At 39.4% G+C, this 22,891-nt stretch overlaps 2 protein-coding genes across 2 annotated transcripts; both read right to left on the bottom strand.

The window, feature by feature from the left end:
* Positions 1 to 7,621: 7,621 nt before the first annotated feature.
* Positions 7,622 to 9,466, bottom strand: LOC129742711 (uncharacterized protein K02A2.6-like). The gene has a single exon (XM_055734655.1). It carries the CDS (start codon positions 9,464 to 9,466, stop codon positions 7,622 to 7,624), a length of 1,845 nt encoding a protein of 614 aa, XP_055590630.1.
* A 3,278-nt stretch (positions 9,467 to 12,744) lies between these two features.
* LOC129742710 (uncharacterized protein K02A2.6-like) lies at positions 12,745 to 17,931 on the bottom strand. The gene is made up of 3 exons (XM_055734654.1): positions 15,724 to 17,931; positions 15,504 to 15,615; positions 12,745 to 14,540 (listed from the first exon to the last, which is right to left on the bottom strand). Exons 1-3 carry the CDS (start codon positions 17,929 to 17,931, stop codon positions 12,745 to 12,747), a joined length of 4,116 nt encoding a protein of 1,371 aa, XP_055590629.1.
* Positions 17,932 to 22,891: the final 4,960 nt, after the last annotated feature.

The raw sequence follows: 22,891 nt of genomic DNA, 5'->3' as shown, positions 1-22,891 counted from the left end.
TTTGAAAGACGAGCAATCGATGTCAGGTGTCAAATTTTGTGTAAGGGGTCAGCCAAAGGGGTCGTCCATATTAACTATTCACTGTTAATGCGATATTGTCGTTATTATACATCGGATTCAGATGAAATTTGGTACATGAAAGTTTCAAGGGACGGGCAATCGATATCAGGTATTGAATTCAGTGTAAAGGGCCAGCAAAGGGGGTCGTCCATATAAACCTTTCAATATTTTTGCAATATCTTCGTTATCATACATCGGATTGGGATGAAAATTTGCCTACGATAGTTTTCGGGTACGGGCAATCGATTTCAGATGTCAAATGTTTTGCTAGGGGTTGAAGGGATCTCGTTTATTGAATCACAACTCACATTTACCTCGTCCCAAAATTCACGCAACATTTTCCTCGTATCTCTTCCGCGCCGGTGTCAACAATACTCCCCGTCCACACGCTCGGCCATAACTACCCGTTCCCCTCTCGCGTAACATGTCGCATGGGCTCATTTCCTAATTGCGAGTAACACTACGTTTGGGTGCGCCTCTACATCCCCCCTAACACATCCTGATCTAATGTGACCCATAGGTTTAGAACCATGCAGATTACTTACACATCTGCTTTATTTCACCAGCTACTCGATCATCGGTTTTCGCAATAGTTATCTTCAGAATTCTTTCAATCACGCAGAAAAATATATTTTAAAAATAATAAGATTTCGGCCAAAAATAATAAAAATTTTGGTTGGGAAAATGCACAAATATATTTTTGATAACACTGACAAAAAATATCGATTCGATTTAAACTTATCGTTTGATTGAAACAAAAATACACCTTTTTCAAAAATGAATCGAAATTTCTGTCAAAACAATAAAATAGAATTGAGTTGAGAACTACAAAAATTTTATTTTTGGAAAAACGTATCATTAGGGGGTTCAAAAAGATAAAACTTTGTGCTGGAAATATTTTGTTTTTGTTTTAAATTTAAAAATATGTTGATCTGAAAAATTTTCGGATCTATTAATACAATCTAAAAAAAACATTTATGATATACTTTCTTTATTCGCATATTTCTTTAAACACTAATGGAACATTAAAACAATTACCATTCCGGAATTCCGGCCGGCATTGGAGACTGCTTCCGTTTTTTCTTGATGCAGGATAAAGGGCCCAACTCGCACTTTTAATCACTTTCTGCTTCCGGATGCTGTAGTAGTCGACCATCTCCGACTGCTGCATAACAGTGTTGCATGACTGGAGTAGGCACGATGGCAAGCTTCGTCTTGGCCGGAATGATGCCCTACCGGCCCTTGATGTTCTTTTTTGGGTCCTTACCGTCTTCCGGATGGGTGGCACCTGCACTGTGTCTAATTTGTTCATTAGAACGAGGCACTGAGGACCCGGGCTTACGTCCATCCTATTCCGGCCTTAAAGCACTGTACGGGCAGCAGTGTTACTGTGACGGTGACCTCTTGTGACTGTTGTTGTTCGGACGATGCTGAAAACTCATTAATTTTTTTTCTTTTTTCGACTGATCGTTTTTTAGTTACATGTTCATCGCATAAAACCAATATTGGTTTCAAACTAAACCAAAATTTTTATGCATGTAATAAAAAATGAGTGTGTAAAAATAACAAAATTCTTCGATTATTTATATTCCAAATTTTTGTGAAAGCTGTTCAAAAATCTGCTTTTAAAATACAAAATAAAATAACAAAACGTTTTGTTGAAACTATACCCCATTCTTTTTCTGCGTGATTAGTTACAATTCTTAAGTCGAATGATATTCCTTCTGTACTTAACAACGACTCAATACGACTTAGTAATTAAGGCATACTTACGAAAAGACTAGGACCCTCTTGCGGGACTCCTGCATGTCCATGAACACACAGCTCCTATAATCTTCATGTGATCACGGATATCAGAATCATATCCTTCCCACATTTGCCCAGTGTCACTAATTGTTCCATGATACCTATGTGTACATTTGTTTTATCGTTTTCCTTACCAACCGTTCAATCTAGTAGTAATTCTCTGCACCATGTTACACACTCCTGCTTAGCGCTGCTGATAAGCTTTCTCTCCTATATCCTTTTAAACAACATGGTTCCCAGCAAATTCACTGTTCATATGACACTCGTCAATAGGAACCTCCTGAGATTATAGAACCCTTTAATATTTACTCTTTTCGACTCGCGTTTACTTTACAAGGTCACAATTGCATTGTAATGTATTTTATCCAGATCTCTCTAAATCTTTGTTATGGATTTTAAAGTCTGTTTGTTTCTTCGAGGCGAAGAACTTATTGACCTATATCTTTCTTTTACCTTTCTTTTACTCTTCCGTTGCCAGAATCTATCAGATACTCTTTTAACTTTAATGGTCATTAATATCATACCGCCTTTTAAATGCAACCCCAATACACCTCTTTAGTGAAAGAGTTCGATTGAAAGCCCGAATAGCAAAGACCATAGTATTAATATAACCGAACAATAATTTTCACCTTTACAATAAACTTCATTGTAATATCTAAATCTCTGTCAACCACATTAAATTTTGAAACCACCATAGTTTTTCAAGTCACCGTGGAGTATATCGTTATTTCAAAATACTTCATAGTGCTCGAAAATGTCAGACGCACGGTATCACAATAACTTTCTTGTGGTTATTATTGTAACTGTGTACTTTATGGTAGAATTAAAATCTGAACCATATCGAAGATTGGTTATTTTCTGTTCTTTTTACACAATTGCAATTTTCCGTGTAGTACCTATGAAGCGCGCCATTTTGTTCGGAAGAACAAAACAAATACTGAGCAGTCGGAAAAGGACAAATGCGTGAATTCGGGAATCGTTTGGATTTTAACTGGCCGGGTTTTAACCAGCTCTGGTGAATTTCCGGTCAGAGCATTCTTTTGGCTGGAGGAAACAGCTCCCGTTTATCATCCATTGCCTAGCAATGGCTCAGGTGAGAAATTAATTTATTTTAAAATCATACGGCTAGTAATGAAGAGGAACAATTCTCTTTCAGGTAGTAGGTAAAACATTGGCGTGCAATTTCATCCCGAGGAAATACAATGGTCGGAAATCGAATCCAGCTTCTGGAACCGACCAAAAAGCTGGCGAGTTGATGCCCATGGACACTGGCATGGATTAAGAAAATAGTGTTAAACTCATGTTTCCAATTTGTTTTAAATTTATGATTAATGAAAAATGTGTGTGTTATATAATGATGTTTTTATTAAAAATAAAACTTAAAAACAAAAAAGTGTTTTAATTGAATATATATACTTTTGAAACAAATAATTGAAACTTTAAAACCATGAAAATTCACGGTACCAAATATTTTTATGCACTATGAAAAAACAATAATGTTCATTGTTGTTAAAACTATGAAAATTCCTTGAAAAACAATAAATTCCACAGTTTTTCTTGAGCAATTTGAACCATGTTATAACCATACATTGCATAGTATTTTGTTTCAGAATGTATGGAAAAAAGTTGATTTTTTCATTGTTAAGTTGCTTAACAACCCCCTTTTTTCATGGTAAATTTTGCCAATACCATAAAATTCACTGTCAAAAATTATGAATTTAACAGTGCATTCACGGTTTCATGTACCATGATTCGCATAGTTGCAACCATAAAATTCATGGATGCGTGAAAATGAAATTCATGGTATTTTCACAATGTTTTTCTATTCGGGTTGACCTATATCTTTCTTTTACCTTTCTTTTACTCTTCCGTTGCCAGAATCTATCAGATACTCTTTTAACTTTAATGGTCATTAATATCATACCGCCTTTTAAATGCAACCCCAATACACCTCTTTAGTGAAAGAGTTCGATTGAAAAGGTATACTTCGTTTAAAAATCTACTTCGTTTCACACGTGTACCCACTCCGCCACAGCCTGCTGAAAATTACTATGAGAATCAGTATGTTGCTTAATTCGCAGTAATGTAAAGTACATTTTCTGTCTCATTTATAGAAACGTGAAAATCTACCGGACACAATTATCAGATGAACTTCGGACTATGATAATGGACTTGGATATAATAATAGATGGCGGACGTTCCTTCCAATATGAAGCATCTGAACTGTGCTACCATCACCGCAAAATTCACTCAAAAACTATTAGATAGTTTGGATGTTAGACTTACAACCAGTGCCTGTGGGCTTGTCCACTTTCGTTGATAAGTGCTTTAATTATTTTTTTTTTGCGCAACAGGAAAACCATTAGGAATTATTAAGGTGAAAACACACAAAGCAGAACTACCCTTTTAAAAATAAGTTATCAAGCTATAAGGGCGAAATCCACTTCGATACCGGAAGAACGTGTATTAAATATCTAACCAAACTTTTTTAACTAGATATTAATCGCAGCGCACTAAATTGGACTGCGCACTCATGACTGCGACATTTGTGCGAATTTGTACATTCATGCGACCTGTCAAATCAGTGCAAAACCTGTCGGAGTTCTACACGCTAACCTCTTTTCAGTCAACCTTTGTACGGATAACTGCGACTGCAAAACATTGCACGAAATCCAATTTTCAATGAAAGAGATAATACATGTTTTCTTATTTTCCGACTATAGTTGAACTCTTGGTTTTTTTTTCTTCGCATTAGCAGACTTCACATTATATTCCTATTTATCGTTGGTAGTGTTCGTGGCTTATGTTGGGTGTTTCAATAACACTTACAGTTTCGGGGAAATACAACCTCAAAAACCACCGTGTTTGAAAGTTTTTTTTTTTTTAAGGTTTTAAGTGTACAAAAGAAATGTCAGAAACAACTCTATTGCATTCAATATGAAATTATGTTTTTTTTTATTACAAAACATTCAGTTCAAAGACCTGGGTGGTTTACAAAATAACATGTAAAAACTACATTCATCTTTAAGAATGTCAACAATTTTTTTGTTCAACAAAAATGGAATCGATACCTCAGTTATTAAAGTTCATTATGATAATCATTACTCTTTAGAATTACAACATTTGAAAATTATCGGCACTCCTCAAAGTTAGCCGAACTATTGTTAAACTGTTCCTAAATTATCAAAATCATCAAAATCATTAAAGTTTCTCAGAACAATACACACATCTCAGTGTAAAGGAAAGGTTGAACAAAACTGCATGTACTTGGCTCTTCGAAGCCTGATGTTTTTTTTTTGTTTGTTATGATCAACACTCAAGTCTCTCTGACTCTCGCTCCTCATAATCACAAAATCGAATGCAAATATGCAGAACCGGATTTCTCTACACACTTCATACCATTCCTCCTCAGAGGGTTCTGTTTCATCTTTTTTCATATCCTCCTCAGAGGAGTCTTCTTTTGACCTCTTCGGAGGAACCCCAACCATGTTCTCCAGGACGTGCTTTTTAATTTCTCTTCAGAGTCAAAGAATTTATTCTAAGCGTAATAAAAGGACATGGCTCTCAGAGCTATCCGAACTTCTCGGAGTCCCAACATATTAAGCAACAGGAACTCTACTCGACTTCTCAAAGTCTTTTCTTATCCGATACTCATCAGTTTCTTAGAACTATTATCATTGTACCATTATGTTTATACCAGTCCAATCAAGGTCCTCGGAACTATCAACACTTGATAAGTACTCGGACAAAGTCAATTTGGGAATCGATACGTATTCCTCAGAACCATCTGCATCAAAATCATTATGATTTCCCGATCAAATCACTTATTTTTCTTCAGAAAAATTCTTATTGTTCCTCAAAACAATTTGTTATTGTTTCTCAAAACAAAACTCTTATTGTTCCTCAGAACAATTCTCTTATTGTTCCTCGGAACAAATCTCTCATTTTTTCCTCAGAACCATTCTCTCAATGTTCCTCAGAACAAATTTCTTATTGTTCCTCAGAACAAATCTCTTATTGATCCTCAGAACAAATTCCTTATCGTTCCTCAGAACAAATTTCTTATTGTTCCTCAGAACAAATCCCTTATTGTTCCTCAGAACAAATCTCTTATTGTTCCTCAGAACAAATTCCATATTGTTCCTCAGAACAAATCTCTTATTGTTCCTCAGAACAAATCTCTCAATGTCCCTCAGAACATATTACTCATTGTTCCTCAGAACAAGTTTTTTTTAATGTTCCTCAGAACTAATAACTCATTGTTCCTCAGAAGAAGTTTCTTAATGTTCCTCAGAACAATTATAATTTTTAGTATTCCTGGGAAATATTCACTTGTTATTCCGCAGAACAAATCACTGATAATTCTCCATTTAACAAATCCGATTTGCTCCTAAAACCACATCGCTACCTTTTCCCAGGAACAAATCACTAACCGCTCCTCAGAACAAGATACAAGTCGTCCTCTTGAACGGATCACAAACTATTCTTCGGAAACTTAAACACAAAAAGCATATTTTCATCTCTCAACAGCAAAAACAGCATAACACCAACAGATCTTCCATTCTCCGTACACAACTCGCACGAGACGAGACGTACATCAGACGCACTCAAATCCACCACTATGCAGGAAAATCGCGTTTGAAACATTTGGGTGCTACGCCCCAACAATTTGGTTGCAACTTTTTCCCAACAATTTCTTTTCATTCAAAGTTGTAAAAAAAGGCTCAACTTACCGAACGATCTTTTTTATCCTCGTCGCCAGATGTAGGGATCTCGTTTATTGAATCACAACTCACATTTACCTCGTCCCAAAATTCACGCAACATTTTCCTCGTATCTCTTCCGCACCGGTGTCAACAAAACTCCCCGTCCACACGCTCGGCCATAACTACCCGTTCCCCTCTCGCGTAACATGTCGCATGGGCTCATTTCCTAATTGCGAGTAACACTACGTTTGGGTGCGCCTCTACAGGGGTCGACGAAAAGGGTCGACCATATAAATTAATTTTTCACTGTTTTTAGCAATATTGACGTTATTATGCAATGGATGGCTTTGAAAATTTGCACACGGGAGTTTTGAGGAAAGAGCAATCGATTTCAGTTATCAAAGATTGTAGAAGAGGCCACCGAAAGAGGTTAAACTTTTTGGCTATAATTGCGTTGTTATGCAACGATCGAGTTTCAAATTTAGTAGCAGACGACAGAAAAAGTGATCGTCCAGTATTTTTGCAATAATTACTTAACAATAAATTAGGAAGTGCATCTGGGAAATGCTTGGCAATTGACTTCCATACAAACTGTTCATGATATATTTATTCCAAGTTGAAAGCGAAACGGAGTTCGTATGGGATCAGCTAGTACTTGATAAAAAAAGGCTCCAAAGAATATTAGTTTGATATTTTTTCGATAATTATTTTCAAAACTTATCAATCCAACAAATGAACTGAATGTTGAACACTCAGTTGATTTTAAAACATTTTTATAAAAAGAAGGTAAATGTTAATCCATTGATTTTGTTTTTATTTTTATGTTAGTGAATGTTTCATTTTTTTTAAACAAATTGTTTTATTATCTCGAAGTAATAACGTAATAAGACAAACTATGGTGTAACAGTACTTTATTGAACGATCTTACATCGGTGACGGACAGTATAAAACTGATGCTCGTAGTTGTAAGGATAGAGCGTGAGAGTTTGTTGTAGCTAACATAGGGTGTTTCTAAATACTGTAACATCCTCCCTACTCTAAGAAAACTGTTATTCAAATGTTACTTCAAAGTCCTTGAATCTATCCGGAATGCGTATTTCGCGTTTCGGTCTTCCTGCAACTGCTTCATTCGGAACCTGCTTTTGAGTTTGTTGTGTTGATCGTGTATGTTTTGAAGTGGGCGTCGGCCGGGTGCGCGACGCTGCTGATGTTGATGTCGACGGATTGGAATCGATCGAAGCAAGCTGTGTTGTTGTGTTTTCCTCCTGCCAATTGTTCGGTTGTTCAGTTTCTCGGACGTCTACTTGATTCGGGCTTGAAGAACTTGTTTCAGGAATGGCCAAAGTTTGATCGAGGTTCGAGGTATCGGGTTCATTACGTGGCTTAAGATGTACGAGGCTACGACGATAATCCACTCCATCAACGTTGACTACATAGGACCGCTCACTCAAACGATTGGCAATTGTTCCAGCGGACCATTGCTTAGAAGTTTCTGGATGCAACTGGGTGTATACTGGCGAACCAACTTGGAGATCAGGTAATTTCCGAGTTTTTCTATCATAATGTCGTTTGTATGATTTACGGTTTTCTTCTATAGCTTCAGGTACCTTTTCTACCACCTTTGGGAGCAATTTTGCGGTCGATGTTGGTACTCCAGATCGGGTTGAGCGTGAAAATAAGCGAGATGCAGGACTGGAACCAATCTTATTCGGAATGTTCCTCCAATGAAGAAGTGCGTACCAGTAGTCAGTGCCAGTTTCTTCCGCTTTCTTGAGCAAACGTTTTGCTATTTTCACAGCCGCTTCTGATTTATCATTCGCTTTTTGGTGATGTGGTGCTGAAGTTACCAACTCGAAATCCCATTCTTTAGAAAACTGGACCATTTTAACGTTCGAAAAGTTTGTGGCGTTATCACTAAGGACTCGTTGCGGTTTACCATGACGAGCAAAATTTTGCTTGCAGATGCTGATTACTGATTCAGGAGTCAAGTCTTTCAGTAGATCCAGTTTAAAAAAGTCAGAGTAATGGTCTACGGTGACTAGGAACTTACGTTTGATGCCATTATATTCTGCTTGGAACACATCCATGGACACTAGGTGGAAAGGATACACTGGTATGCAGTGGGTCATCATCGTAGGATTCGGTTGCGAGGCGGCATATTTGGCACAGGTGACGCACTGCTTGACGACATCTTTGATCTGCGATGACATACCCGGCCAGAAGATGTTTGCTCTAGCCAGCTTGAGTGTTGATTCGATTCCATTGTGGCTTATGTGACAGCAGTCTACAAGTTTACGTCGTAGTACATGTGGTATCACTATTCGGTCTCCGCGAAACACTAAACCATCTTGAGTAGATAGCTCGTCACGGAAATTGAAATAAATCTTAACGCTGTCGGGTACACGATCGGCCGTCACAGGCCAACCGTGCTGTACGTATCCAATGATCAGTTGCATTGACTGGTCCTTGTTGGTCTCGGTTTTTATTTCCTCCAAGCGACTATCCGAAACTCCTAGAAACTTACTCAACTGCAGTTGTTCAACTTCGTTGGATACTTTGTAGATTTCACGTTTTTCGAAGAACTCTTCGGGGTTCTGGAGATTGAGCAGCATATGTTGAAGACGTCGCGGAGCAGAGATTAGAGGCTTTTGGAACAAATTAATAAGCGGCTTGTGGTCTGTTTTGATAACGGTCTTGGGATTGCCAACGATCAATTGATCGAATCGAGTGCACGCAAATAAAATGGCCAGCAGCTCCTTCTCAATCTGTGCGTAGTTCCGTTCCGTTTGGGTAAGCGTTCTCGATGCATACGCCAGTACTCCATCCATCTGGTAAACAACTGCACCCAAACCAAAACAACTGGCATCGCACTCAATGGTAAGTGGCTCGTTCATGTTGTAGTACCGAAGAGTGCCCACATCTGCAACAAGCGCCTTCACTCGACGAAACTCTTCTTCTTCGGTCGATGTCCATTACCATGGCACCGATTCTAGGATTAACTTGCGGAGATTGGTGAGATTAGCACTAAGATTTTTCAAGAAACGGCTCAGGTAATTGACCATACCTATGAAGCGATGGACCTCCTTGCGATTTGTTGGTGTGGGAAAGTTTTGGATCGTAGCTATCTTACTTTCGTCTGGCTTTATTCCTTCATCCGTCAGCACATGACCGTAGAACTTAACTGACGTCTGACAGAGTTTGAGCTTGGATTTGTTCAATTTCACATTGTGCTCTGCCAAACGATTTAAAAGTGTTTCCAAACAGCGGTTATGGTTGATCAGAGCCTCTTCCAATGTGTCGCCGGTTCCATAGACAAGCAAGTCATCCGCTATGCACTCAACTCCATTTAGTCCTTGAATTACTTCCTGTAGACGCATTTGAAATATTTCAGGAGCGGGTGCTATTCCAAATGGTAGGCGGGTCCAGCGATAGCGACCGAACGGGGTCCAGAACGTGGTAAGTTTGCTGCTGGGCTCATCTAATACCACATGCCAAAAACCTTTTTTAGCGTCGACAGTCGAAAATATTTTCGCCTTCCCCAATTCTGGAAGTATTTCGTCCAGCGTAACAAATTGGAGATTTGGACGCTTCAAAGCCTTATTCAACGGAATGGGGTCAAAACATATTCTGATACTAGGGTTTTCGGGGCTACCACGCTGTACAATAACTATGTTGCTTACCCATTCTGTGTGTTTCAGCTCTTTCACTATCAGGCCATCCTTCTCGAGAGATTCCAACTCCTTCTTCAGCTTGTCTCGCATAGCAATTGGCACTCTACGGGGTGGCTGAATTGAAGGTGCAATGCTCCTATCCACTTCTAGGGAAACGGTTCCAGCTAATTTCCCATACCCATTGAAAATATCATTATGAGCCTCAATAATTCTGGATGCTTGGACTCTGTAGACATTTAACAGCTTCCGGGAAGTGTCGGTCGACTTGGGTGCGATGAACGATACTTCTTTACAAAATCTCACGAAACCCAAAATACGGCACGCTTTCGCCGATAGCAACGGACAGTGGTCACCCTCTACAACTTGAAGTACCAACTTGTATTTCTTATTTCTGCGGCGACATGGTATCTTTACTTCTCCAAGAACTTTAATTGGATTGCCTCCAAAACTTTGCAGACGGTATCTTGACGGAAACAATGACGGATTTGACTGCCCAGACAGTTTGGCTAAACATTGTTGACCAACTAGACTCGTGCTAGCTCCTGTATCCAATTCGCATTTCACTGATTTCCAAACACTACCGAACTTTAGAGCGAGATCCGCTACCACCACTTTCAGAGTTATCCACTATTTTTCCAATTACATATTCTTCATCACTTTCACTTGAAGTGTGGTTTGATGATTCGTCCTCCGATTCACTTGCGCTTTTTTCTTTTATTATTTCCTTCACTTTCTTCGGTTTTTTATAGCTGGAACTCTGGCGTTTGCTGCAGACTTTCTCGTAATGGTTTTTTCCTTTACAGAGACGGCACCTTTTCCCCAAAGCTGGGCACGAGCGTTTGAAGAACTCATGTCGATCACCACAAAATTTGCAGATGGGAGTTTTCTTCACCGGTCTTGAAACTTTTTTTACATCACTGGTACTTGGAATCGCCAACTCCACAGATCTCTTTGCTGCTATCTCCTCCGCTCTGCACATGTCAACAGCTTTTGCCAAAGTTATATCGGTGATTGTTAACATTTTAGTACGGAGTTGTGACCACTTATTGGCAGTAACGACTTTATAAGTGATCAGTTCTGTTTCCAATACTCCCAGCCTGGCAGATTTGGCTAGAACCTTCAGGCGAGTCGTATAATCGTCGATGCATTCTCCAGACAACTGCGAAGCTGAGAAAAAGTCCAAACGATCTATGATGACGTTGCGCTTTGCTATGACTTTTTCCTTTATTGCTGCCAGAGCGTTTTCCACCGTTGCTTGTTCTGCTGTTGTTAGCTCGAAATTAAAGTATTTCTTCCTTGCCGGCTCTCCAATAACAGACATGAGGAAGCTCACTTTTTGTTCCTCGGTCACTCCAGGCCATCGGTCCATTCCAACAGCTTTAACGTAGCTAGTCCAACTTTTTTCGAAGAAATCGAAATTCTGCTCCATATCGCCTTCCAGGGTTAGTGCTGCTGGTTGTGGAACCGAAATATTGCCTCCCAGAGAGGGTCCCACAGGTGCAGCAAACTGAGCCGCAGCATTGGACTTTTGTATGCCGACCATCATTTGACCAAACAGCTTGGTCTGGTGCTCCAAAAGTTGAGCAAATTGATTTGGATCCATTGCGACGATCGAATAATCCAAAATGGCTGCCGTAGCCACAAAATTTTCTCAAAACAACTTTTTCACTACGCGATAAAAATTGCAAACGACGTTTTAAAACGCACAAACTGTTTCGAAATGTACACCAAATGTCTAACTAGCCGATTCTTCACTACGCGCAAATTCCAGAAATGTCTTTATTGAGAACTTTCTCGAAAATATTCTTTCACTGCGCGGCGAAAATTACAAATGGCTACCGACAACGAACGAACTGTCCTTAAGCACTTTTCTCGCGATTTCACAATGACGCCAAGAAATTGTTTTCAGAAGCACATGATGACTTCTGACACCATGTTTTATTATCTCGAAGTAATAACGTAATAAGACAAATTATGGTGTAACAGTACTTTATTGAACGATCTTACATCGGTGACGGACAGTATAAAACTGATGCTCGTAGTTGTAAGGATAGAGCGTGAGAGTTTGTTGTAGCTAACATGGGTGTTTCTAAATACTGTAACACAAATATTCCTGGTTCTATTGAGAACTTTTGACATATATATATATATATATATGTACAAGTAATTTCCTTTATTGATAGTTTTGTATGAGAAATAAATGAGGATTTTATATTGGGACCATATCTCTTCAATAATTTAACAGTTATATTTAAAAACAGTAGAAGCGTAGGAAATTTATTATAGAAAACTCAAATCGTTATGTTCTAGTTCGGAATAAAAACACCGGAATTAACTTTTAACAACTTTATTATTTAACGAGGTATCAGTTTTATGATCCGAGCCGGACGCGATGCGAGAATAAACTGCCCGCCAAATAGTGTAAGTGTGTTGGTGTCATGGTGTTACAAACGGGGGCGCTTCGATGTATAATATAACATCCTCCTTTTTCTCAAAAACGGCTAAAAGTCCAGGTCATAATCTTTGAGTTTTGCTGGAGCACGAACGATCCTTTTTGGGCGCGGCGCTTGTGTTTTTTTCTCCGTGCTTGTGGGCGGTTGCCCCATTTTCGAAGACTCAGCAGGCGATGTGTTTTCATTTCGGGTAAACAAAGCAGTTGGCTGTTTCTCGGAATGTTGAGTTTGACCATCGGCGAAATCGTCATTTCGGGTGTAGGAATTCGGTTGTGAGTCTTTAGGATTGTGATAAACTGCTTCGCTTGGATTCGGAACCGTGGATGGCAAGCTGAGAGGCGGTGTTTCAGGTTCTTTACGTGGCTTCAAATGTACCAGCGAGCGACGGTAGTCCACACCATCAACATTCACCAAATACGAACGATCGTTGAGGCGGTTGGCTATTGTGCCTGGTGACCAGGTTTTGGATGTGTCAGGTCTAAGTTGTACGTGTACCGGAGCTCCTTTTTGCAACTCAGGTAGTGGCTTCGATTTCTTGTCGTAGTAGTACTTGGCTTTCTTACGGTTTTTCTCAATTGCAGGTGGAACATTTTCTACTACTTTTGGGCACAATCGTTCAGCTGCTACCGGCACACCACAACGAGTAGATCGTGAAAACAAGCGAGTTGCTGGGCTTGAACCCACCTTATTTGGAATATTGCGCCAGTGCAATAAAGCGTACCAACAATCCGTACCACTCTCCTCTGCTTTCTTCAATAGGCGTTTGGCGATTTTCACGGCAGCTTCGGATTTCCCATTGGCCTGTTGATGATAGGGAGCGGAAGAGACAAGCTGGAAATCCCAATCCAATGAAAACTTAACCATTTTTTGGCTGGTAAAATTGGTGGCATTGTCACAGACAACCCGCTGCGGAACCCCATGTCGAGAGAAATTTTCCTTACACGAAGCAATCACAGAGTCGGGGGTGAGATCTTTTAAAATGTTGAGCTCGAAAAAGTCGGAGTAATGGTCCACAGTAATAAGGAAATTACGTTTTGCTCCTTTGTACTCCGCGAAGAACACGTCCATTGAAACGAGCTGGAACGGATGAACAGGAATGTCATGGCTCAACATCGGGGGATTGGATTGAGATGGAGCGTATTTGGCACATATGGTACATTGTTGAACAACATCTTTTATTTGCGATGACATTCCAGGCCAGAAGAGATTGGAGCGAGCGAGTTTCAAAGTCGCTTCGATACCGTTATGACTGGTATGGCAGCTGTCAATGAGGTTTCTTCGAAGAATGTGAGGAACGACAATTCGATCATTTCGAAAAATCAAGCCATCTTGAGTGGACAGTTCGTTATGGTAGCTGAAATATACTCTCACACTATCGGGTACCTGGTCAACGGAGACTGGCCAACCATTCTGAATGTAGCGCAAAATCAGCTGCATCGTGGGGTCATTTTCAGTTTGCTCGATGATTTCTTTTATTTTGCTATCCGACACGCTCAGAAATGAGCTCAATTTAACATTTTCAACCTTCTTGAAAATCTTGTAGATGGTATTCTTCTTATAGCAATCTAGATCTGATGAAGCCGTAGAAGCACGTGAGAGAGCGTCAGCGACCACATTTTCTTTGCCGGTTACAAATTCTACCGATAAGTTGTAACGTTGTAGATTTAATAGCATGTGTTGTAATCGGCGGGGGGCGGAAAGCAATGGTTTTTTGAATATCGCTATGAGAGGTTTGTGATCGGTTTTAACTGTAGCTTTGGGATTCCCTACTATCAGCTGATCGAAACGTACACAGGCGAATAGAATGGCCAATAGCTCTTTTTCGATTTGAGCGTAGTTTCTTTCTGTTGCAGAAAGAGTTCTTGAAGCATAACCTATAACCCCATCACGCTGGAATATAGCCACTCCTAAGCCACCCAAGTAACCATAAGCACTAAAATCTAGCATCAACTCTGCTCTAGCGTCAGCTATAGTGCTTGATTCTGTGCATCATTTTAGCTCTGTGAGCCAGGTTTGGCGAAATTAACTGCTGCATTAGTGCAGAAACTGGTATAACCCTATAAAAGCACTGTTATAGCATTGATTGATGCTACAAGGTTGGCGGGCAAAATGCTGGGAAAATGCAAATGGCGTTCGAATGAGGTTCGACCATGCGAAAAAAAATATTTTGGATTTTTGTTCGGTTCATTTTTCGGCCATGATACTAAATTTGTAATTATTTTTATATTCGCTTATGCATATTGAGGAGATCTCTCGGATTGAATTTTCTACATGATATTTTTTTTATTTCTCAGCTGAAAATGACCTGGAATCGAACTCATGACATATGTGGCTCTGACATTTGACATTGACTCTGCCTGTGAACCTATCAGGTCCGCGTTAAATCTTTGAAAAAAAAGACCTATTTGAATCAAATTTCTAGCAACCGGTGCCCTGAATTTGCATTGATTCAGCATCAATCAATGCTAATGTGCTTTGGCCTAATGCCACTGTAGTGCTTACATAGTGCTTAAAAGCATTAAAGCAAGCTTGTGTGATGCCAATTTAATGCTTAGAAAATATAGCATTTGTTATTCTGATTTAGAGCAATGTTGCATTTCAAAAGCATTGGGCAAAGCTGATAGAATGCAAGTTGCATTTTAAAAGAGTGGTATAATTCTAACATGATGCAGCATAGCACTCGAAGGGCTGTTGTAATGCAAAATTGCACTTGATGTGCTGATATAGTGTAATTTAGCCTTTGAATGCTGGTGTAAAGCTATAAAAATGCAAAGCTTTAGTGCTTATGGTTACTTGGGCAGTACTACTTGCATCGCATTCGATGGTAAGCGGTTGGGTTATGTCATAATATTTCAGAGTGCTACTGTTTGAAACCAAAGCTTTAACTTTTTCGAATTCTTCTTGCTCAACTGTAGTCCACTGCCAAGGAAATGATTCGGAAATCAATTTTCTTAAGTTGGTTAGGTTTATGCTCAAATTTCGGATAAATCTACCGAGATAGTTTACCATTCCTACAAATCTGTGTACCTCTTTACGATTTGATGGAGTCGGATAGTTTCGAATAGCTGTTATTTTGTCGTTATCTGGTTGGAGACCCTGATCCGTAAGTATGTGGCCATAAAATTTAATCGATCTCTCACACAACTTAAGTTTGGATTTGTTTAATTTGACGTTATGTTGTTCTAAACGACAAAATAGTTGTTTTAAGTTCTCGTTATGGTTAATCAGAGCTTCTTCGAGGGAATCACCTGCGCCATAAATTAAAAGATCATCGGCAATGCACTCGACCCCCTTCAACCCCTGTATTACCTCTTGCAGCTTAATTTGAAAAATTTCGGGTGCTGGTGCAATACCGAAAGGCAAACGAGTCCAGCGGTACCGGCCAAATGGAGTCCAAAAGGTGGTCAATTTACTGCTGGCTTCGTCAAGCATTACATGCCAAAAACCTTTTCGAGCATCGACGGTAGAGAACACTTTTGCTTTTCCCAGTTCCGGGAGAATTTCGTCAAGGGTAACAAATTGCAAGTTGGGTCGTTTTAAGGCTTTGTTCAAAGGTACTGGATCCAAACAGATACGAACCCCCGAGTCTGGCCCACCCCGTTGGACTATTACGAGGTTACTTACCCACTCGGTGTGTCGGTTTACCTTGACTATTATACCGTCTTTTTCGAGCATTTCAATTTCCTTCTTCAGCTTATCACGAACCGCTATTGGGACACGCCGGGGTGGTTGAATTGACGGCGTTATCGAACTGTCAACTTCAAGAGAGACCTCTCCGGGCAGCCTTCCATATCCAATGAAGAGGTTACTATATTCATTCACTAATCCTTGAGCCTCAATTCTGTAGATGTTTAGCAGTCGCTCCACTTGGTTTGCTGTTGGCTCCGTAAACGAAACCGATTGACAGAATTTCACGAACCCCAGCTCACGGGATGCCTTAGCAGACAACAGCGGTCGATGATCTCCTTCCACTACCTGGAGTACCAGGATAAACTTTCGATCACGTCGACGACAGGGCACTTTTATTTGTCCAATCACTTTTATTGGGTTTCCTCCGAACCCCTGTAGTCGGAACTTCGTCGGCAGGATAGCAGGACGACTATCGCAAGAAAGTTTCACTAGGCAATCATGGCCAATTAAACTTGTGTTTGCACCAGTGTCTAAGTCACACATAACTGCTTTCCATTTTTTGTTAAATTTTAGGTCCAGTTCGGCCAAAACACTTCCACCAGTTTTCGAATTGTCATACACTTTTCCAATTTCGTACTCTGCCTCACTTTCTTGCGAAGACGTTTCACAATTCGAATCACTGTCCGACTCTTCTGTATCACTATTTTTCACTTCTTTCACTTTTTTAAATCGACGACTCTTCGATTTGTCATTCGATTTGCACACTTTTCTATAGTGGTTTTTTCCTCCACATTTGGTGCACCGCTTTCCGAATGCTGGACACTTTCCTTTGATGAACTCGTGGTGATCCCCGCAGAATTTACAAAGGGGTAGTTTCTCCGGTTTTTCCTTCGATTTTTTTATTTTATTCACTTCCGATTGCTGGTTTCCTGCGCCGAGTTCGACTGCACGAGACGAGGCGATTTCTTCAGCTCTGCAAAGGTCCATCGCCTTCTCCAAAGTGACATCCGTAATGGTCAACAATTTTGTCCGCAGATGTGACCACTTGTTAGAAGTGACCAGCTTAAATGTAACTAATTCCGTAGCGAGATCACCAAGCCGGGCGAGTTTAGCAAGCATTTTCAGCCGGGAGCAAAAATCGTTAGCTGATTCACCAGAAAATTGCATTGCCCCGAAAAAATCCAGACGATCCACGATCAAGTTTCGTTTCGGCACTACTAGCGCTTTAATTGCTCTAAGAGCCGCTTCCGGGTTCACTTTCTGCTCTTCGGTCAGCTCAAAATTGAAGAATTTCTTTCTGGCCGGCTCCCCGATTACGGACAGCAAAAAACTAACCTTTTTCTTGTTATCCGTGTCTGGCCACTGATCCATACCAATTGCGCTTGCATACTCCTGCCAGCTCCTTTCGAACAAATCGTAATTTTCGGCCATATCACCGTCCAATGCCAAAGGGGACGGTAGGGGAACGGAAACTCCAGAGGCACATGGCTGCTGGGTTGAGGATTCTCCTCCTCGGGATCCATTTCCACTGCTCACCGACTGGACAAGTTGTTGAAAAAATCTGGCTTGTTGGTCGATGAAAACTTTAAACTGGTTGTGATCCATTTTAATGAGGACTCACAAATTCAGCTTTTTTCACAAAATGGCCGCTTAACGGCTTTTCTAGTGATATTTTTTTCACTGCACTTAAGTCCGGGGGATCAACGATTTCAACTTCGCGATATATCACAACGAAGCCGGAAAACTTAAGAAGCACACGTCAGCTTCTGACACCATGTTCTAGTTCGGAATAAAAACACCGGAATTAACTTTTAACAACTTTATTATTTAACGAGGTATCAGTTTTATGATCCGAGCCGGACGCGATGCGAGAATAAACTGCCCGCCAAATAGTATGCGTGTAAGTGTGTTGGTGTCATGGTGTTACAAACGGGGGCGCTTCGATGTATAATATAACACGTTACACTAGTCAAAAGTGTCTCCCGATCATATCCTTCCACCCAACGCTCCAACCCAAAATTGTTTTGCTAGGATGCAGAGGTGACCTCGGTCCTAAAGCGCAACATTGTTCTTTCATCCCTTTCTCTCTTTTCCAAACTATCTATTGACTACTAGGACGTGGCCGGCGCCGTTATTGATGTTTAAAGAGAGAGCATCAGTTTTGTTCATTGTGAATGTGCTGTCAATCCCAGACACCATTCTTTTGACCTCTGGACAAAGCTGATGGCCTCGGTCAATCACGGAGTAGCAACCATTGGCGATGTGGAATTCGTTCTACTGAGCCACGCCTGCGATCATGGGATTTGAAATGCATTTGATTACTAATTCATAGTTAAACAAATAAAGAGTTAAAAGCAATACTGGAGAAATTCAACGGAATTGTTCATTATTAATTTATTACTAGAAAATTATAAAAAAAGCATTTCGGGTTCAATGTTTAAAGGTGGATGTGAGTAGTCATTCAAGCTAAGCTAAGCTAAGCTATTTGTTGTATTTACTGGAAGAAATTAAATGATTTACGCCGAGATGTTCTGGAAGTCATCTTAAAAAAGATGAAATCTCGCATGAGCTTTCATAACGTCGAATGAAACAAAAACGAGAACAATGCTTCTGAAATTTAAAGAGCATTTTTCAAATACTATAATAAAACAAACAAACAAACAAACAAACCCTTCAAAAAATAAGCAATATCTATTGAAACTAGTCGTGTCAGATAATGAACATATTATCTCTTTCATTGAAAACTGGATTTCGTGTAATGTTTTGCAGTCGCAGTTATCCGTACAAAGTTTGACTGGAAAGAGGTTAGCGTGTAGAACTCCGACAGATTTTACACCACGGAAAATAAAAAAAAGGTAAAATGTACCTTTTTGCGAGGTGAATTTTTTCCACCCCTCTTTCGAGGTAAATTTTACCTTTTTTCAATTCACCTAGCAAAAAGGTAAATTCTACCTTTTTCGCATTCACCTAGCAAAATAGTAAATAATACCGTTTTCCCATTTACTGATTTAAAAGGTAAATGATGGTTGATTTGATTGGTTTAATCTTCAATAAGGATTAAAAAAATACGAAATTCATTCAAAAATTATATTTAAAAATTATATTTATTGGAGATAAAAAAATATATTTATTGGAGATAAATAGGGACTGGTAATTCGGCTTCACGTTCTTCTGAGCCGCCATGGCCGCTGAATCCTCCTGCGTTGCGTACATTAATGATCTCCTCCGTTCGACTAATCCGGTCAGGTTCGGCTTTTCCGGCTGGAGGATGACGTGAAATACACCGTCATCCGGTGCCGATCTGAAACAAAAGCAATGTATTATGATGAGAACCAGCACAACTAAATGATATCTAAGAAAACACTTACCTTTCTATTCCGATTTTCACATATTAGGCACACAAAACTTGTTCCTGAATGACAAAACAGGTTAACCTCAATAAACGGGTTCGGCAAATTGCTACCTTTTTTCGAGAAGAATTGTACCGTTTTGTTTAGCTCAATCCAGGTCAACTTAACCTCGCTACGAGGTGAGCTTTACCTTATTTGGATTTACCTTTTTTTCAAGGTGAATTATACTTTTTTATTCAGCTCAATTCAGGTGAACTTCACCTCGCAACGAGGTAAGATTTACCTTTTTTGGATTCACCTTTTTTCTCGGTGAATTGAACCTTTTTTTCCAGTTCGATTCAGGTAAACTTTACCTCGCCGTGAGGTGAGTTTCACCTCGAAGAGGTAGAAGTTACCTTTTTGGCTTTCACGAGCGTTCACCTTTTTATCTCGGTAAATTTTACCTTTTTATTATTTCCCGTGCACTGATTTGACAAGTCGCACGAATGAACAAGTTCGCACAAATGTCGCAGTCATGAGTGCGCAGTCCAATTTAGTGCGCTGCGATTAATCACCCTTATTCTCGTTTTCGATCGAATGACATTCGTTCGAAAGTTTTGAAATTTCGTATTCTTGTTTTCGTTCGAACGAATGAGAACAGTTCTATCTTTCGAACATCGTTCGAACGAACAAAACGTTGCATTCCCGTTTTCGATCGAACGTATTTTTTCTTTGGACTGGCAAACGCGAGTCTGATGCTGCGAGCGGCATGCGTAAAAAGAGCCAAAAAAATCAGGGAATTGTAAATTATTAGGAAATAAAACACGGAAAATAATAAAAAGGTAAAATTTACCGAGACAGCAACGGTGAATGCTCGCAAAAGCCAAAAAGGTAACTTCTACCTATTCGAGGTGAAACTCACCTCACAGCGAGGTAAAATATACCTGAAACGAAGAATGAAAGAAGGTACAATTCACCGAGAAAAAATGTGAATCCAAAAAAGGTAAATTTCACCTCGTAGCGAGGTGAAGTTCACCTGAATTGAGCTGAATCAAAAAGTATAATTCACCTAGAAAGAAAGGTAAATCCAAATAAGGTAAAACTTACCTCGTAGCGAGGTGAAGTTGACCTGGATTGAGCTAAACAAAACGGTACAAATCATCTCGAAAAAATGTAACTATTTGACGAATCCGTTTATTGAGGTTAAGCTGTTTTGCCGTTGAGGAACAAGTTCTGCTTCGTGCACAATATGTGAAAATCGGAACAAAATGGTAAGTGTTTTCTTAGATTTCATTTAGTTGTGCTGGTTCTCTTCATAATACTTTGCTTTTGTTTCAGATCGGCCCACAGAGCTTCGTGTTGTATTCCCTTCAGCCTTCAGATATTATTCCGGACAAGCCGGACCTGACAAGCTTGGCGAACAAACCCAAGCAACCAAAAGTCGCGTTTTTACTTAACTCCGAACTCCGAAGTTCACATTTGGCTGAAAAAATGTATTACGGGAACTTCAGGTGACTCTTGTCGCGTAAAAGTTACTCAGGAACTTCCATCGCCCTTTGAAAGGTTAAACTATCGATAACGGAACTTCTAAGCGCTTTTAATGGAACTTCTTTCAAGAAGGTCGATAACGTTCGCGTAACATTCTAAAGCGCACCATTAAGATACTTGAAGGTGTTTTAAAGAACCTATATGGGAATTCTAAGCGACATGTCAAAAATGTTTTTCAAGAAGGTCGATAACGTTCGCTTAACATTCTAAAGCGCACCATTAAGGTACTTGAAGGTGTTTTAAAGAACCTATATGGGAATTCTAAGCGACATGTCAAAAATGTCTGTCAATTTCTTGTCATGGTATTTGTTTTGTTTATATCTGTACTGATATTTACAAATGGAATTCAAGATTTTATCGAATTTTTCTTATAAATGTTAAATAAGATATTCGAATAAATTTTTGATGATGCGAATTTGTGTTATGATTCATATTGTGTACTGAAAGTCCTTTGAACGAAATAAGGTACCTTCTATTGACCAACCCACTCAATCATCTCAAATGACATTAAGTTTAAATACTTATTATTACAGTGGCAATTAGCTATTGCTGGATTGGTCGAGAGGCTGGTGAGTTTCATTACAACCTAGAGAGCAGCGGTTCAATTCTCTAGGCTACACGCCAGCTTTTGTAATCAAAACAATATAATTAAAATCAATGAGATAAAATATGATAGACCGGCAACCTAGCAATCTGACATGTGGTTGTCAGAGCAATCTGTCAGTCGGATTTTTTTTTTCGGCGCGTAGAAGTTGCTTGACATTCTCTTAGAAGCTGAATAGCGTTCTCTACAGCCACCTAAACGAACTTGAAAGTAGCTTTAAGAACTTAAATTTTGGGCTGATTAGCATTCTCTTCAGACACAAACGAGAGCTGATTAAGCTTCTATGGAACCTTTTTAAGGGAATTCTGGTTGCTTGGGAAGGACTTCCCAAGCAACCAAAAGTCGCGTTTTTACTTAACTCCGAACTCCGAAGTTCACATTTGGCTGAAAAAATGTATTACGGGAACCTCAGGTGACTCTTGTCGCGTAAAAGTTACTCAGGAATTTCCATCGCCCTTTGAAAGGTTAAACTATCGATAACGGAACTTCTAAGCGCTTTTAATGGAACTTCTTTCAAGAAGGTCGATAAAGTTCGCGTAACATTCCAAAACGCACCATTAAGATACTTGAAGGTGTTTTAAAGAACTTATATGGGAAATCTAAGCGACATGTCAAAAATGTTTTTCAAGAAGGTCGATAACGCTCGCGTAACATTCACGCAGCAAAAAGGTTTTTTATTTCAAAGGAAAGTGCCGCAAAAACAAAGGATTTTTTCCTTTGGTTTTGGGACAAATAAAAATTCTTTTGGTTCAAAAGCATTTTCCTTTGTTTCAAAGAATTTTTCTTTTGAAAAATCTTTGAATCAAAATCTTAATACTTCACGCAGAAAAAGAATGGGGGATAGATACAACAAAACGTTTTGTTATTTATTTTTTCGTATCGATGCACATTTAATGGGTAGTTGTGATATGGAATTTGATTCAATCCCAAATCTATTTTATTTTTATTTTTACAAAATAGTCGGGACCATGCAATCGTGTATTGCCGAGGGGGGCGTTATTTTAACCAAAAAATAATTTTATTCCAAAAAAGAAAAAATGAATAAATTTGAATTGAAGAATGTGTTTTATTAGCTAAACGTGTA

Source organism: Uranotaenia lowii, chromosome 2 (genome assembly GCF_029784155.1).
Source record: "Uranotaenia lowii strain MFRU-FL chromosome 2, ASM2978415v1, whole genome shotgun sequence".
NCBI lineage: Eukaryota > Metazoa > Arthropoda > Insecta > Diptera > Culicidae > Uranotaenia > Uranotaenia lowii.
The sequence above is the reverse complement of the archived record's forward strand: the minus strand, read 5'-3'. Positions and strand labels throughout refer to the sequence as shown.